Source organism: Hippoglossus stenolepis, chromosome 15 (assembly GCF_022539355.2).
Source record: "Hippoglossus stenolepis isolate QCI-W04-F060 chromosome 15, HSTE1.2, whole genome shotgun sequence".
In the NCBI taxonomy this organism is placed as follows: domain Eukaryota; kingdom Metazoa; phylum Chordata; class Actinopteri; order Pleuronectiformes; family Pleuronectidae; genus Hippoglossus; species Hippoglossus stenolepis.
Window position 1 is genome coordinate 22,663,722 of NC_061497.1, and position 17,555 is coordinate 22,681,276.

Below are 17,555 nucleotides of genomic sequence, written 5' to 3' on the forward strand. Positions count from 1 at the left end.
TTTATTTAGATTAATAAGGGAAGAAGGTGGAGGGCATTAGATTGAGTTAATCTCGAGATAACATGCAGATTGGATTTCGATTTGAGGAGCAGAGTTTCTTGTTTTTTCTGTGTCTAGAGGACAAACTGCTGCAGAACGTTAGATTAGCTTCATGGTAAAGTTATGTTACATTTAGATTATTAAGTTTTGTTGTCATTTACTACAAATTCAAAATAGAAGATAAGATTGGAGGCTTCTGATAAAGCTAAATATTTGAGAAAGTAATCTAAGTAAATACTCTTGATGTTGATATTCAACCTTTATCGCAGCAGCAGTTTTGATATGAAGTCGTAGGTGAACACGGGTGTTATCACATTTATTAGAGTATTTAATCTAAATAGAAGATTAATTGAGAGAATGTTCTAGTAATAGTTTTTTAGTCAACCAATCCCAGAATGCACCACAGCCTCTAACTTTATTTTAAAAGTGTTTTGAGTGTGATGAGCTTTCTGTATTTTAATAAATGTGTTTAAACAACATATCTGTCATATTGAGAGGTGAACACAGAGCTGAGTTTATTTATGGGTGAAGATCAGCTGCACGTTGAATCACTCATTCACTCACACGGCACAAAGTTTGCTCCGTTTGGAAATTCCTTTTTATTGGTTGGTCTGTAGCCAGGAGGGCAGCAGCAGCCGCCGCTCCACACTGAGAGGAAGAAACAAAACCAAAAGACAAACAACAACAACAACAACAACAAGGTCGGTGCTCCTCATTTCCTCTGACCACTGTAAAATAAATACCCCACTCGTCCACATCCTCCTCCATGATTCGTGTTCCCGCTATTGTTGTAACCGTTCAAATAAATATCAACGAAGCAAATATCAGCGATGAAACAGAAAGTGTGAAATGCATATTGTTCCATATATAATATATTCATTTTAGATAGTTTTTTTTTTTCTATATATATTTGTTCCATATACTCTCCCTTAAATTCTCTTACAACAGACAAGATGCCAATTTGTACCAAAAGCGACGCTAAGACACGAGAGGAGATGTGTAGTGTTACAGTGGCAGCCTGCGCACAGGCAGCGTCACACAGGTTCCTGAGCAATGTTGGAAACATCTGGGGAAATTTAGAGAATTTACATATCGGAGTGATTTGTGTGTACGTACAGATACTCGGATATTCTGGTCAGCGGAGGTGAGGTGTGGAAGTTGCACCCCCCTCTATCACTGCCACGGGAAAGATCTTTGATTTGGACAAAAGTCCTCAAAACAACCGTTGAATTACACAATTTGTAATAACAATTCATCATTTCCATTCATCTCGTTATGATGAGTTTGTTTCTTAAATGAATTGATCCCAAATAAATGTTGATGTTTTGTTTGCAGTGTAACTAGTAAAAAAAAAAAAATTTAAATTCGCATTTCAGCAAAAACACATTTGCTTGTGCTTCATTCGTTAATATTAAATAAAACAAATTATGAGAATATAAGATATTAAAAGAATTTGGTTAAAATGTAAACTGAAAAAACTTTTTAGAACAAAAAGATGAATGAAACATGGGAGTCAATGGAAGTTTGTTTGACATGTGCCCCACAATGCACTGCACGAGTCACTCTGCGTATCTGCAGTACGTAAAAAACATTGCATACTAACGTGGTTACGATCAAGCTGCGACTGTAAATATTTATTCAAAGTCGCTCTGACAACAGATGAACCAGTTTAAAAAATGTGCAACATCTTTCGACCCGGGTTTCGTAATGTTCCTCATGTTGTCTCCACGAGCACCAAGATCCGACTGAAGTCATCCAATCAACGAAGAGGAGACGTCTGGGAGGAACCAATCAGAGGCCACGCCCACAGTCATGAGGTTAAATATAAAAACTTTCTTTCTCCACGTCGTCGTCTTTAAACACCACAAGAATTACAACAGATTAAAGTTATATGCAGATGATGATCTGTTGTTCTGCTCACGGCCGCCATGGGTTTCCTGCTGTTTTTGAAGCATTGTCATTCACAGAGCGTGCATGCAGTATAGAATGTGCCAGCGAGTTATCGTACATGACCGTGACAGGCGACGTTAGCATCTTCTTTAAAAAGCTCAGTTTCTCCATTTGTAAAAAAACCACTTTGTTTGCTGTGTTTTGAAGATTTTCTGGACGTGCGGATGAAAAGCTGAGAGAAAGTTTTCACACTCGTCTGCATCACTGTGGACGGGCTGGGTGAATAATCCTCACTTACATCGATACTGATGTTTGATTGCCAATACTTCTATTAGTAATGATAACTATAAAGTCACAGGTAAGACTCAAAGTGGATAAAGTTGCAACGTTAATAAAACAAAATGAAAATAAAGTTGAGCGTGTCCTCCATTGTGAAACCAGTGATGAGCACAGAAACATTTGGGGCAACATTTACACATCCTGAAACCAAAGGGCAGCAACACAAAGAAATAAACCGCTCTTGCAAATAAAATGTTATAATGCTTGATTTAAAATAATAAAACTGTTTCCGCTTTGACATAATGAATCACAAACTTTTGATCATGTGGAGGAGTTCAACTCGTGCATCATTTATAATCTTCGTCCATGTCGCCCCAGCACTTTTAAAGTGTTCAGACCAATGATTGTATTTTAAAACACCCCCAGATCTCTGTACAGGTCTGAAACCCGCCCCCTCCATATTGGAATTTGGGACATGGACCAAACTTAAAAGTCATTTTCGGTTCTTATCTCACTGATGTTTGTTCAAGTGTAATTTCCATTTCCATGATAACTTTTGATGGGTCGTGACATAATGATTGACAGCTGAGCCTGACCTTGATACCGCGGCTACACCCCACGATCACTGCTGCACAGACTCTGAATCCGAATGACGTCGAAAAGCACAAGATGGCTTCACTTTTGTACCGTGGGGAGAAATGGAGGCGCGTCGCAATGAATCACACAAATGGGGATAACGGGACATTTTGGATTCTGTCTTTGTCGGCATCCACTGCCACACAACTTGTGTGACGCAGCCTCTTCAGATGCTTTTAACTGATCTGACAAGCACTTCGTTTTAACTTGTATCAAACCGTCCGATGCAGCAGACGTAGAAATCCAACTTCCCTCTGTGTGTAAGGACCTCAGCTGCACCTGAGAATTCTTGGACAAATCCAGATTTTGTTCTTTTAAACCAGATGAAAGATCCAGAATTCACCTGATTGATGTCTAAGCAGCTTCGGAGGTTTTGGTACCTGATGATAAAAACATATATTTGGTCTGAAACGTGTTTAAACGTGTCTGAAACAATAAGGGACGTGGTCATGGCTTTTCTCCTAAGTCCTTGTTCAAAGTTTTCTGAGTTGCCCCAAAAGTTCCTGAATTGGTCGCGAGTCGACAGTAACTAAGTAAATATTCCCGATAATGGAAAACAGCCGTAATAATATCAATCTCATGGGAACAAAGTAAAGCAGAATAAAAATAGTTATACAGTTAATAGCCCATATTTACATATAAAAATATAGCAAAGTAACTTTTAACAAATCAGGTCAGTGTGTGTCCGTGTCTGTGCTTGCGTGACTCATCCTGTCACACGTGCACACGCACAGAAAAGCCCACATGCATTCAAATCATCCAAATCCACACACATGCACCCGCCTGACTGTGTGTGTGTGTGTGTGTGTGTGTGTGTGTGTGTGTGTGTGTGTGTGTGTGTGTGTGTGTGTGTGTGTGTGTGTGTGTGTGTATGTGTGTGTGTGTGTGTGTGTGTGTGTGTGTGTGTGTGTGTTATAACAGCTTTGAAGCCTTCCTTCCTGGCAAAGTGCTAATGTTGCACTTTACCGTTCACCTGAAGTTCTGAAGAAGTTCCGTAAATGCAACGACAGTCGTCACACACACACATTCCTCATTTTGTCAAACACGCTCGCTCTCCATCGGACTTCCCAGCGGCGTCGACTCCATCTCTTTCCTTTCATCCGATTTCTCGTCTCTCCTCCTCCCAGCATCCCTCTCTCCCCCTCTGCCAAACACCACAGCGCCGCTCCATCCTGTCTTCCCTCCCTCCCACATGCTCCATTCTTCTGCGGCCCATTAAGAGCTATCATGGAGCTAATTGCCTGTTTGATCAACTCTCGGTGGACCAGGAGCTGGAGGCTTTTAGCCCTCTGAGCGTAAGAGGAGAGACGGACGGAGCAGGAGGGGAAATAGTGGGTGTGTGGGAATAATACGCCTCGAGTCAGTCGGCTTAACTCGGAATCTCAGTTCCTCAAAACATCGGGTTACCTTCTCTGTTTAATGTATTTTAGTCAAATCTAATTTTGAGTTACTGACCCTGAAAACATCGGTGCACTGTGCATCCATGATGGTTCAGTTGGTGTTAACGTGAATCGAGAAACTAAAACTGGTGTTTTTCCACCTTGAGTCTGGATGAGGATGCTAATGGGCCTGAACGAGAGTGAGATGGGGAGTTTGATTTGACAATGGGAGGATAACAGGGGAGAAGATTAGGTTGGCTGGAGGAAGAGGAGGAGAGAGGGATGGAGGTGGGGGGGGGCGGCGAAGGAGGTCGGTCAGAGGAGGGAGGCTGGCGACAGGCTGACTTCAGGAGGAAACCCAACCAGACCCCGAGAGCTCCACTGAAGCGACACTGCTAAAAATACAACAAGGGAGGCTTCTTCTGCTGACAACACAACATACACCCAGGCTCTACAATACACAGCTTGTTGTACAGGAGGAGGACACACACATAGACACACACGCACACACACACGCTGCCTCGTCACAATGGATGCACCCTCCCTCCACTTAAATAATCCCCATTCAGCTCCTTGGCTTTTGAGGAAAACATGTCCATCTACCTCACAGTGCTTTTCCTTTACAAATGAGCTTAATAGCATTGACGTTCACACAGTTTGTACAGTGCATGGTCCCTTTTTGGTGTCAGACTGTTGTTGCAAGTGTCTTTGTTCCCACTTCATACCTCGGTGCTTCGCTCAGAGTCCCAGTCAGACTTTCTCTGCAGCACCACGTCGGTGTCTTCATTCATTGGACTTCAGCCTCTGTGGAGTCGTCGGAATGTCTCCGTCTCTAACGATTGTTCCGATTCAAGAGGACAGAAACTGTCGGCATAGACCATACACACCACCACAGGCATCTCTCCATCCTGACTTGTTGCCTCACTTGTCTCTGTGCGTTGTCTTTGCAAAGGGTGAGAAGGACAGAGGTGCAACATTAAATAAATAGATTTTAAGACGTTCGCATTACGCCACAGAATGCAGAGAGAGGTGAGTTCTGTCTCGAAGCCCTGGTTCAGGTTGACGGGCGGTGCAGCAAAGCACGACAGCTTCCTCCTCCAGGGCGAGTCTTTGTTTTTCGGCTTGAAGTCTCCAATATGAACAGGCACAGTAAAGCTTTGGTCCCTCCTGAGGTGGAGAATAAGTAAATTCAAGGTACATTAGGTGAACAACACTTCACGGTTGATTGGTTAGTTGGCTTGTCATATCTAGGTAGGTAGGTCACAATGGCATTGTCGTCACAATGTCAGCTGTGGCACTGTTGATTGGCGACAGCGTTGCTTTGGCCACGGCTGAGGAGAAGCGGATTTACCTGGTCCCCATCCAAGCCTGTCATAACGGCTTCTCCAGCGCTTTGCTGCGGAGCGAGGGGTGACCAGAGTTGGGGTTAGAGGCAGAAATCTTGCGGCACACAGTGTTGGTGTTGCTGCACCTGCAGCCGGGGCGCTTGGCCCGGTCGTTGGCACACTGGCACAGGGCAAGGCACAGCCTGGCGGGGGGATAGCAGCAGAGGCAGGGAAGGCAGAGCGCCAGCAGCCCCATTGTGCCCCAGCGGGCACAGCCATGGGCTGCAGTACAAGAGCAGGGCCGGTCAGCGCAGTTATCCTCATCATCCTGTTTGGAGCAGTGATAGAATAAGCCTTTAACGCAACAAAAGCAAGTGCAATTCTCCACAGCACTCTCAGCAGAGAACAGGCAGCGCTGTCCACAGACCCAACAGGAAGGCAGGCGGCGGGGGGCGCAGCACTCTTGGCACTTGCAGCGACCACAGCGCTCGCAGATGAACTGATGAAGGCCGAGCTCGGCCTCGTCCTCCGTTAGGCCTTTACCAAAGGAAGTATCGGGTTTGAGTTCTCCTTTGGGTTGAGAACGGACCACTGAACCTAACCCAGAGTGAGACGGCGTCAAACCTGCCAGTAGCCGCTGGTCTGACGTGGCACTGGTCCGAGAAATGGAAGAGCTTATGGTACTGGAACGGCTCAGGTGGGACAGGTGAGCGTGCTGCTGCTGACTTTGGCTGCGGGGCAGGGCAGAGTGGAAGGAGTGCTGGGGGTGATGCGTGTATACTCCATGAGGGTAACGGTCATCATGGGCATAAAAAAATCCGGTCTGGGTAGCCGGTTCCAGCGCCACGGGCCTCTCCACATAGTCATTGTTGGCCCGGATGGCACGTATATGGTCGAGCGACAGCACTTGGACCTGCTGGAGGTCCAGCCCGTCCAGCTCCATCCTGAAGGAATGAGCAGGGTCCCTCCTGGTGAGCCTGAGCCAGGCCGGGTGGCACCAGGGCTTCAGGCCGGGGCTGGGGCACGGTGCTCCCAACACTCACGGCACATCAGATAAACCTGCAAACACAGAGGAGGGAAGTGATGATAATTCACTTAATAAAGTTATTTTCAGTGTTATTTTCTCTAGTGTTTCCATAGGGTTTTTTGGGGAATATACAATTTATCTTAAAGAGTCAGTTTTAGACAGAGGCTGAAGAGAGGACCTGCAGCATGTGAACCTTTTCAAGACACAACACTTATTATAATTATCAACCTAAATATGAAAATAATCATACATATACTTGTGTTATGACAAGATTCTAGAGCTTCTTCCCTTGCAGTTGCAATCAAACACAATTGACAACAACATGAAACACAGAAAAGCAGGAAATTCTCTGCACAGGAGAAATTTATCCCAGTGAATGTTTCCTTTAGTCGGTATATTCACATGTGCCATTAATGGCTCACTGCTTTCCATTCAGCAGTAACCTACGTATTAATTTAAGCAGCACTTGATCAAAGATGGATATTTGGCAGCACAGCTCCTGCACAACCATCAGCCATGTCGTCGTGACAGTGAGGTTCGCCACTGCTCAAGCTAACGCTATTATTAGCCTGCCAGAGCCGGAGAGATACGACCATGAGATCCACACTGTAATTTAGCATCTGTTGAACACAGCTGCAGCTGCCGCAGAGGAAACCCACCTGCAGACAGAGTGTGACGGCACATGCAGTCAGAGATGATGTGGAGAAGTTTGCAGGTTTGATTCTGAAACATTTTATTTATGAATCAACAGACTCCTGTGTGAAGGTGTCTTCAATTTACCTGCAAGGTTTTACAAGACTGCTCGAGTAGATGGATCGTTCCCATTCACAAAAGTCTGGCTTTTACTTTTTTTCAGAAAACCAGTAGATAAATATAAAGTAGGCTACACAGAGTTTTGGTTTGTGGCTTCAACCACAGCTAAAGACTGAAGCGAGTGCAGAGATGTTTTACAAGAAGTTTCTCCTGTGGCCGTGCACCAGTATCTGCTTTAAAAAAAGTTATAAATCAACTGGTTTTCTTTGGAACCACTTTCCACCAAGTGTTGAGCTGTTGGAGTATTTTGAGAACTAATACTGAAAGTTAAAACTTGCAGACACAGCATCTTAAAACCTGAAGGCTGAAAACAAAAGTATCTGCTGAAGAGGAAACATCTTGCAGTGAAGTGGGTGAAGGGACACATTGGTCCAGCCAGGCTTCCTGCCTTTTGGACAAATTAGGTTTTCAGATTCCTGTGAGTGATAAAGATGAGATTTTGAATCCAAAGACTGAGTGAATGTCTTTCCATTCACCTTGTTTCATGACTTAAAATATATGTTTAAGAGCTCAATATAAATATACTTCTAACTGCAGTAAATACATGAGGACAAAAGTAAATGAAATGAAAGATCTGAATCAAGTGGAAAATGCAGCTGATTTGATTCTTTGTCCAGACTTCAGCTTTGAGCCTTGAATGAAAAGACAAAACTCTGAGAAAAACAAATGATTGCTTGATGTTTGTTGTCCACTTTGGTAGGAAAACATGTTGTGTGTGTGTGTGTGTGTGTGTGTGTGTGTGTGCATGATAGAGACAGTATTGGACATGCACACACACACACACACACTCACAAAGGAACTGCAGTCTTGCCAAGTGGCCAAGGGGGAGAGATAGCTGGCTCGCTCCTCACATGGGGCCGGTCTTCTCAGGGAGTAATGAGGCCAAATGGAAATGCATTTAAAGCAGCTCCGATCATGAGATTAGATAAAGGAGGAAAGTAAAGAAGTCTGACTTCACATCCATGTGACTCATTTCAAAAACACTGTTAATGCACCAAAAGCCTGGATTGTTTTTCAGATCTTTTTCCTTTTTACGGTCAACATCTAAACGGAGCTTCCAGAACAGATTGATTAAACGGGAAGAATCTGAACACAAAACACTTCTGGAGTCTCGGGGGTAAACAGTGCTGCACCCTAACCCTTCTTCAGACGTGGAAAAACTCGACACGCCTCCATTCTGCTCGTGTGGTGTCGTCCAAGCACCACGTTCATTCGTACTGTTCAGCTGCAATGTGCACGGAAACCGCTAAAGATCTCCAGGAGATGTGTGAAATGTGAGAGATGGTCGGTTGCAGAGAACAGAAGCTGAAGGACGATACACAAATCTCAACAATGTGTGTGTGCAGCCATATGTGTTGAACAAGCTGAACCAGATCATTGGGTTGTGAAGAGGATGCTCACGTTATATCTAAATGTGAATGTTCATGTTCACCTTAATGATGTCATGCACTGATTCAAGGTAAGTTCACTCAGTTCACTCTTGTAATGTTACTGCTGATAATTGCAGGTTATACAAGTTATTGATCTGGAACCTTGTTTTGTTTTGGATTGAACAAATACAGATGAACCTGATACTTGTCATGACACGCAGTGACTCAGCAGAAAGATAAAACGGAGATGAAAACAGAAACTCTGACTCTGACGACCCCGAAGAAAGTGTCAAGGTAGTTTTTATCTCCATCTTGTTGAGATGACACTCATCTCAATATGAAGTTGATCTGATGAAAGCCCTGGGACAACTTCGTCAAAGTAAAAAGGTGGAAAATATGGAAAATGGCCACTAAATCCAAAATGGCGGGCTTCCTGTTGTGTTTTTCACAATGCACCTCTACACTTATTTGTGCGTCTGGTCATGATACACAGGCGTCCCGATTTTCGTGAAGATTGGTGAAAGCTAACTGAGGGTCTTTTCCTTAGATGGCGCTGTTGAGCCATTTTGCCACGCCATTTCAAATGACTCCAGAATTCAAATACTTTTTAGGGTTTTGAATTTCCTGCAAACTTTGGTATGAATTTGAGCGTCTAGGCCCTGAAAAATCCCCAAAAGGGAAATAAAAATCCTTCCAAATACAATAGGGCCTCCCACCGTTGGTGCTCGGCCCTAATGAGAGACGATGGTGGATGAAACCCAAGAATGGCATCCAATCACTGGGGGGGGGGGGTGATCAGCAAGCAGGACAGTGAAGAAAAAGCAAATTAAGCAAACTGTAAAACTAAAAACTCTTTGTGTTTCCTCCAGAGACCCCTGAAGAAGCTGCAGCAGCCTGAGCATGAAGTTACTCTCTGGATGTGTCTCTGCAGCCCCCCCCCCCTCGCTCCTTCCAGCCATAAGGCAGCAGATAAGAAGCTCCAGGTTGGTTAGACGAGGATGCATTTTCAAATTAGTCCCGAGGAGAGAGGAGAAGTCCTGGTGACTAATCTCATCAGGGAGCGCGGTGGCCACAGGCTCGCTCGTCCTCTGCCGCCTATCAGCCCATCTAATTGTTAAAAGGAAGAGGCCTGCCGTCCATTTCCATGACCTCATTCTTACTTACTGGTCGAGCAAACTCCAGCCAGCTCCCCCCACCACCAACGACTGGGACACAAATACTGCAAGTCATGTCGACAATGTTAGGACACAACGGCGACTTAGGTGGAAAAAACGTAGAGAAGCGTCCGTTCAAAGTTCAAAATGTGAGTCTGAATCTGTGCAAAACAAACAAACAGTTTTAACTTTTCTCGTATCTACAATTATAATAATTTGCTCCTCTTCTGTGTTTGAGATGATTGTAAATTGAATCTCTTTTACAGGGACATGTGAAAATGACTGGAATATGGAAATCTTCTGTCAAATCTGATTATCGCACAAGTCACTATAATCTAAAGTGTTTTTTCTAGTTGGATCAGATGCTTTCCTCATCACTCACGATGGTATTTCAGGGGAAAGTTGACGCAGGTTTATGGCAAACACTGAACTATCATGGCCGTCAGCACAGCGAGTGTTTTATTTAGTAGATAATCCATCTGGCTCAGAGGAGAGAGGAGGGAAGACGAGAGGCAGCAGCCGTCCTCTCTCCATCTCCCTGTTCCTCCGACTGGTGCAAACAGCATCACACTGTTGTCCCTGTGCAGGAAAAACAGGAAACGAGGAAACTCAAGTGTCTTAATTGTTGTTTCTCTTAAGCCGTAGAAGGTCTTCGATGTGGAAACGTGAAGATGGATGTGAGAGGAAGGAACCAAAGTGAAAGAATAACAGTCGGAGGGAGCTGGTGTTTCAAGAGAGCATCAGAGGTAACCTGAGGATGGACCTCTGTGCTGTGGGAGTATCAGTAATGACTGCACACACACACACACACACACACACACACACACACACACACACACACACACACACACACACACACACACTCCTGCTCCATCACTCTTTTACACTTTGTGTCTGCCGCCCCCAATCAACGCTCAAACTGTCGGGGTTCAGCTGATATCTCACTTTGAGTCACTTTCTCAGAAATGTGGCGTATCTATAAAATTTAGTTTTAATCTCATTCCCCTCGTGGATTTAAGAGTTTCCTGGTTTTCCTCTAATTTGTAGATAAACTTTGAAATTATTTTAGGAAGGGAACTTTGTTTGTCTTCATGCGATGTGTTTGTGGTTTGTAGTGAACATTAACATCTTCTAGATTTGTGATAGAACAGCGTTGAGGAAACAACTCGAGCGAGGCATCAGCAGTGAAACGTACCTGGAGCTACACGTGTCCTGTTCTTTGTGTGTCCTCTGCAGAGAGCTTGTTATAAAGTTTACACAAAAAAAACTAAACAGATTTCCACAAAACTGCAGGAGAACGAGTTCTGCATCTCTTATTTAACTTTCATAATTTGCAACTCTCTCGCCTTCAGCTTAAAGTTGAGTGAAACAACTTGACCTGTGTCACATATTCTGTGTTGTCACATTATCCCAAATGTTTTCCAGACCAAAATAAATCCATATTTTCAATCAAAGTTACGATGCGTTTCATTCGGCCGCCCGCTCATGGCGTCATATTCCCTTTGTGCATGTGTCTGACAGAAATGGTTTAAGTCACATTCTTTAAATAAAAACTTCTTAGTGGTTTTAAACAATGAATTTTAACTGGATGAAGAATTTTTGTCACTGGACGTTATGGACTGAGTCACTGTTATGGATTTGTTTACTGGAAGGAAACTAATCTGTCAAAAATCAAGAAGTTAAATATTTTTCCTTCAAATTCCAACATTAAATAAGTAGTAATCCGCCATGAAAATAGTCCCCAACAAATAATTTACGAGTGTGATTATGTTATATTATGTTATGTTTAAAAGTTGTACAGTAGCTACAATCAATAGGTATTTTCATACTCAACTACCTTCGTTGAATCAAAATCATTTAAGTAAAAAGACGATAATTGCAGATGAGGATTGCGAGACACGTTTCAAAATGTTCTTGTTATTTCAATGTCCTGTTGAATAGATATTTTTTTTAAGAGAATGTAAATAAGTAAAGTTAAATCGTGTAAGAGAAGAAGAATCTGCAGGTTTTGTTAAAAACTCCCTGATTCGGAGAAGCTTCTAATCTGTGCTGATCTCGACTCCCTGACTTCCGCTGAGTCTCGACCTGCTGACGGTCGATGGAGTTTAATGGACGGAGCGTCGCCGCATCTCTCACTGATGACATCATGGTTTCAGGCTATTTTAAAACCGACTGCAGTGACCCTTCGCCTCGGAATGAGGAGGGGTTGCCCTCGCCGCTCCTCTTCTTTCCTGTCTTCCTCTCCTCCTCTCGTTTCTCCCCTCATCCTCTCACCTCCTCTCTCCTCCTCCCTTCATATCACCTTCACCTCCTCCCTTCGCTCTCTGCTTTCGCTGCCGTCCCGTCCTTCACTCCCCAAACTTTTCCATCCTGTCCCGTGACGTATCTGTGCTCCTTTCTCTCCACAAAGTAAAACATGTTCTTTGAGGAGAACATGAAGAAAAATGCTGCAGCTCATCAGCAGTGGCCGTTGTAGTTAATGAATCACTCCTAAAGTTTTGGGAAATCAAAGGCCAGTGAGCCTCATAAGTTACAAATTGGCTTCCAACAACTTCAGCCCACTCCTGACCTCAGTGGGAGACACGGCCCAGACGCCATATTTATTCTTCTTTAGTTTTATTAGTTGTAATGACGAGGATTTACCTGGTACCAGGGTGGGACTTCCCTGTGTTGTGATTTGTTTTAAAGTTGGAATCATTCTTCTCCAAAGATTCATGAAAACATTTCTGCAAACTCGTACAGAGACGGATGTTGTAGGCAACGATGTGTGAAGATAACAACTTCCATTTTAGATCTTAGTCTCTTTTGCCACTCGCACAAAGTCAAGAACCACAACAACAACAACTGTGGAGGATTGTTCCAAAGTCGATGAAACAAGTCCAAGAACTCGTCCTTCTCCAGTTATCAAACCGAAGTTCTTACTTGTTGGAAGGTAATTTAACCATAAGAGCAACTCTAATGAATAAACCAACTAAAACCACAATGATTTGTATGTTGTACTTATTTTAAAATCACAAGACACAACAACGATCTTTCTACATCCTTGACCAAATGTGCAACTTCCTATCAGCCACAGTTTATTTCCAGTGACCACAGACTGTCAGTGAGTTTATCTACAACCTAACTGCAGATTTAGCAAAAAGCAAGAGTTTAAAGTTCTTCATCAGTGGGTGTGAAATCTCCCTTTGAATGTAACTTGGAGATTTGCAGAATCGTCCATTATCCAGGTGCATTAGAGTCGGTGCAAACACTGGAGTAGTAGGAAGCTGCACGAGTCCATCACTTTCTGATGCCAAGAGCAGCTGAAGTAATGGATTATTAGGTGTGTCACATTAAGCTCTTTAAAAACACGGCTCATGAAATCAATAAAATCCAATCAAGTCAAAGAAAAAGAGAATAAATCAGCAGCTGCACGAGGTCGGAACAGCTGCTTACAGTCGAGCGTGAGCGGGCCCGTCAGGCACTAAGACCCAGGGGCCTTCCTCCTCGTGCCCTCCGGGAGCACAGCAGGATTGAATGACAATAAACTGGATGAGATACCGGATGTGCCGAATCTGACCCCAACGGAAAGACTGAAATAGACACTGCAGACCAGCAAGTCCAGGCCCGGGGGGAGAACAGGAGGAGAGGGGGGAGTGAATGAGTGAGGGATGGGGACACTGGAAATGATTCTCAGTATGGAGGAGCCACATGAAGGGAGAGGAAGATGGAAAACGTGCAGAGGAAGAAGGAGCGTTGTGATGTTTGGCAGCTTCGAGCAAAAACAGTGATTATTCCTGAACGTTTGCACAGATTCACCTCTGGTTCTGGAACAAACGCTGTTTAAAGAATAAAAACGACTTTAAACTCTTTTAGTTTATTAGTTCTGTGAAAGTGTAGCGTCACATTTTTAACTAACTTAACTGTGCAATAGTCATTTCTGTCTGTGCAATTCGTGGCTAATGTTTAATCCATGTCACTGAATTCTGTTTACACTGTATACATCATTTCTATTCCATTAAAATTGTAATATTTCTGTTTATATCTTTGTATTTCCTAGTGTTTATTACTTTACTGTCTTTAGTCTTTGCTGCTGTAATCCATTAATAAAGTATTATTTTATCTTAAATGATTTTATCTTAAATGATCTTATCTTACCTCTTCACCATGTTTCAATAAATTGTGACACAATTTCTGCCGGTGTTTAGTTGCACATATTTAGTCAAGGTCTTAACTTTCTTCTTTTATTATTCGTACACTAGCTGCTTATGGCAACTAGAGCACAGTTATAGGACAAGTTTAATTTTAAGCAATTTAAAGAAGTATTAGAGATGATGTCGTTTCTTACCAACTCGTAAAGTCTCTCCTCAAAAAGTTCTACCACTGTTGAAATTTCCTGCTCGTGTCTTATTGTCGTCAAGCTTGAGCTATCGGCTACACTGCCCCCCCACGATTTCTGGTGGTACTGCCCCATTTTGTCTGTTTCATCTGTATCTGTAACTTTTAGAAGAGGCACGTATATTGAAAAAAATGACTTGCCACTTCTTTTCTCTGATTTTTTTCTGATTTCGATTTTGAATGTGTTGTGGTAGGTGGCGCTGTAGACACTGGATTCTTGTCCTTTCAGCTTCACTAGATGTTCCTGCACATCCTGCAAATTATTGACCTTTTTAATGAATCTACTTTCTCTCTCTCAAGTGGAACAAGATCTTACTGTAGCTTTTATCAGCTGTAAATACTGACCCATAAATATACATAGAAAGAAAGCACTCTGTTCTGTTTCTTCTAAATTCAGCTGGAAGTTTAGTCTGTGTCTCACTGTGAGTCTTTCCTCTGACGCTCCACAACTTTGTGGTTCTTCAGTGCATTAGTCAAAGCATTATCTCCTCTCTCCACCTCCATTCATCCCCTCCCTCTCTCCATCCATCCGTCATCCGTTCATCTTTCCGCCTCAGTCCTCCACACATGTTGTCCCCTCCCTTCCAATCCGTCCATCCCTCCCCGGTCGGCCCCTCCCCCTGACGCCACCGCTCCTCACGTCCCATTCACTTTCTTCCTCCCTCCCGTCAGTCCGTCCCATCATTTGCTCATCCGCCCGCCCCTCCAGTCCCACCCGGGTGGAGATGGGTATTGACATTCTGCATCCGACCTTGAGGACGATCAATCCCAACCCCACATGTCCCCATCGCAGCTACACACATGTACACACACACACACACACACACACACACAGAGACATTAACACACATCCCAACAATGACTCATTAATCTCGTTCTCTCTCCTCAATGATTCATTCAGGTTAAAGTCGTGTAACTCTCTCTGTAAATAGGTAAAAATCACAAAGTGCATGTTTGTGTGCAGACGATCAAACCGTCAACACGACTAATTCACCTTCACTCCTAATAAAACAGTAATCGGATCAGTCCGTCCACCAACACGTCTGCAGACACACGTCCAACACTTCATCCGTCCAGAGGCTCAAACACACAACCAGATATTGGTACAAACCCTCAGGAAGAATCCCTCAACTGTGTGAAGTGTTTCCACGAAGTTAAAAAAGGTAAAACATGAAGCGAAGATCATCGTTCCTCCACCCAGCTCTCAAGACAAGAGGTGGAAAACCGTGACAAGACGGGAATGTATCTTATATTTCATGCATTTAAATCCCAAGATGGTAGAAAGATATTTAGAAATCTCTTTCCACATCTTATCTTTAACTTATGCATCCATATGCACAGGATTCATGAGGTAAACCCAGCATTGAATTCCAGTTTCCAACAGGATCTAACTGCAACAGGGAACTGTGCATGTTGGGTTCTTTTCATTCCACGTCTTTATGAGATTGGACTAAAAAAAAAAGTCAAACTCAGTTTCATCTGATGAGAAATTCTATGTTTTAGAAACCAACCAAAAGTTTATTGCAACATTTCGGCCAAAAAGACTCAAAAAGTAGATCCAAAAAGACAAAGTGCAAATATTCACTCGTGCAACTGCATCAGGATTATGTTGTATTTCTTCTAAGATCCTGCAGCTTTACTGTATTTGTGCATTAAAACCTGTTTGCAGAGGTTAAAAAAAAACCTTTTGAATAATTTCTTATTTCATCCGATGGAACTTTTTCACTTCAAGGTCGAACAAATCATCAATAGTTCATCAGCAGATCGGATGGCGACAGGATGAATTAATGCTTACCTCTGACTGGTGGGAGATCCATGCTGCGGCGGCTTGTCGGGATGTCCTTGGTGTGTGTGTGTGTGTGTCTGTGTGCGTAGAATATCCCTATAAAATACCTTTAATGTCTGTTTAACAACTTATAACACGTCTGTGATTAATGAGTCTGGTCCTTGTTGTACTTCTGTGAGTTTTACAATCTTGCTTTTAGATCGTACTTTGTGATAATGCAGTTTATTCTGCTGAAATACTCGATATTTAATACGATTACAGGAGCAATGTGCTGCTGAGGGTGTGTGAGTGTAAGGACGGATCAGGCTGGGAGGATGCTCTCTCTCAGCTCGACGCACCCTCCTCCTCCTCCTCCTCTTTCTCCTCCTCCTCTTCCCGGAGATCTTCCAGGAGCGCTCCGATCCCAGTGCGTCCTCCTGAGGTCAAAGGAAAAAAGAAAAGAAAAAACTGAACAGTCCTCTTTAAAGACGCTGCATCGAAAGGCTCCACGCTCTCTGTCCGAGTTGTGGAAACATTCAGGCTGAAAACTGATGCGTCTGATTTAGATCCTTCCGGCGTTTGGAGAATATCTTCTGAAAATGTCCTCGGTTGCAGGGGAGGGATGTGGAATTATCTTCACACAGCAGAAGAAGCGAGGGATGTGAAACACTTGCAGCAGGATGTAACAAAGACAGGATGACGAAGAGGAGATCTGCAGGAGGAGGTTAAAGTTCCTCAGTCGGAGATTTAACGCAGAACTTTGTAAAAGATCTTCCTCTTTTTTTCTTTCTCCTCTCGTCCTGTTGTAGTTTCCTCTCCTCTCCCCGAGAGATGAATGACTGAGAGCTGGATGCACTTTCTCTCTCCCTCACACACTCCCACACACACACACACACACACACACACACACACACACACACACACACACACACACACACACACACACACCACTCACCCCTCCTCCTCTCTTCCTCTCTCTCTCTCTCTCACTCCTCTCTCATCCCTCCCTCTCCCATCATTGAAGTCAATTCAGTTCTGCTTTATGAACATGACGGAGCAGGAGCTTCCTTCTCGATCGTATCAGGCAACGTTACATTAAAAGTGATTTATCTTAATTTAATCATTTTTCATTTATTAACGTTTCACCACACAAAACACAAACCAGCACAAGAGCAGGAAATCCAGTTCTAGTGAAGTGGAAATGTCCTTTATATAAATGAAAGTAAATTTAGAAATAATAACTAGAACAGTTTTATCGTTCTACTGGTGTAAATTAATGTGATTTAATCTGATTAAATCTGAAGTACAGTTTTCATTTTTCTTTGTGCATACGACGATGCATCTCCTCTTCCTCTCGTTCTACAAAAGCAGAAGCTAAAATATCTTGGATACAGTTGCTGCCATCATCTCGTCAATCATCATTTTAATATCATCAAATAACTAATTAAAAACTAAATTCATCAGAAACTTGAACATCAGGCTGAAAGGAACTACATAAAAT

General features: G+C 43.2%; 1 protein-coding gene across 1 annotated transcript; it reads right to left on the minus strand.

Annotated features, from left to right (window-relative positions):
- Positions 1 to 619: 619 nt before the first annotated feature.
- LOC118122213 (protein sprouty homolog 3) lies at positions 620 to 16,877 on the minus strand. The gene is made up of 2 exons (XM_035178797.2): positions 16,085 to 16,877; positions 620 to 6,607 (listed from the first exon to the last, which is right to left on the minus strand). The coding sequence occupies exon 2, from the start codon at positions 6,489 to 6,491 to the stop codon at positions 5,595 to 5,597; it is 897 nt and encodes a 298-aa protein (XP_035034688.1). The 5' UTR covers positions 6,492 to 6,607; positions 16,085 to 16,877; the 3' UTR covers positions 620 to 5,594.
- Between the last annotated feature and the right edge of the window lie 678 nt (positions 16,878 to 17,555).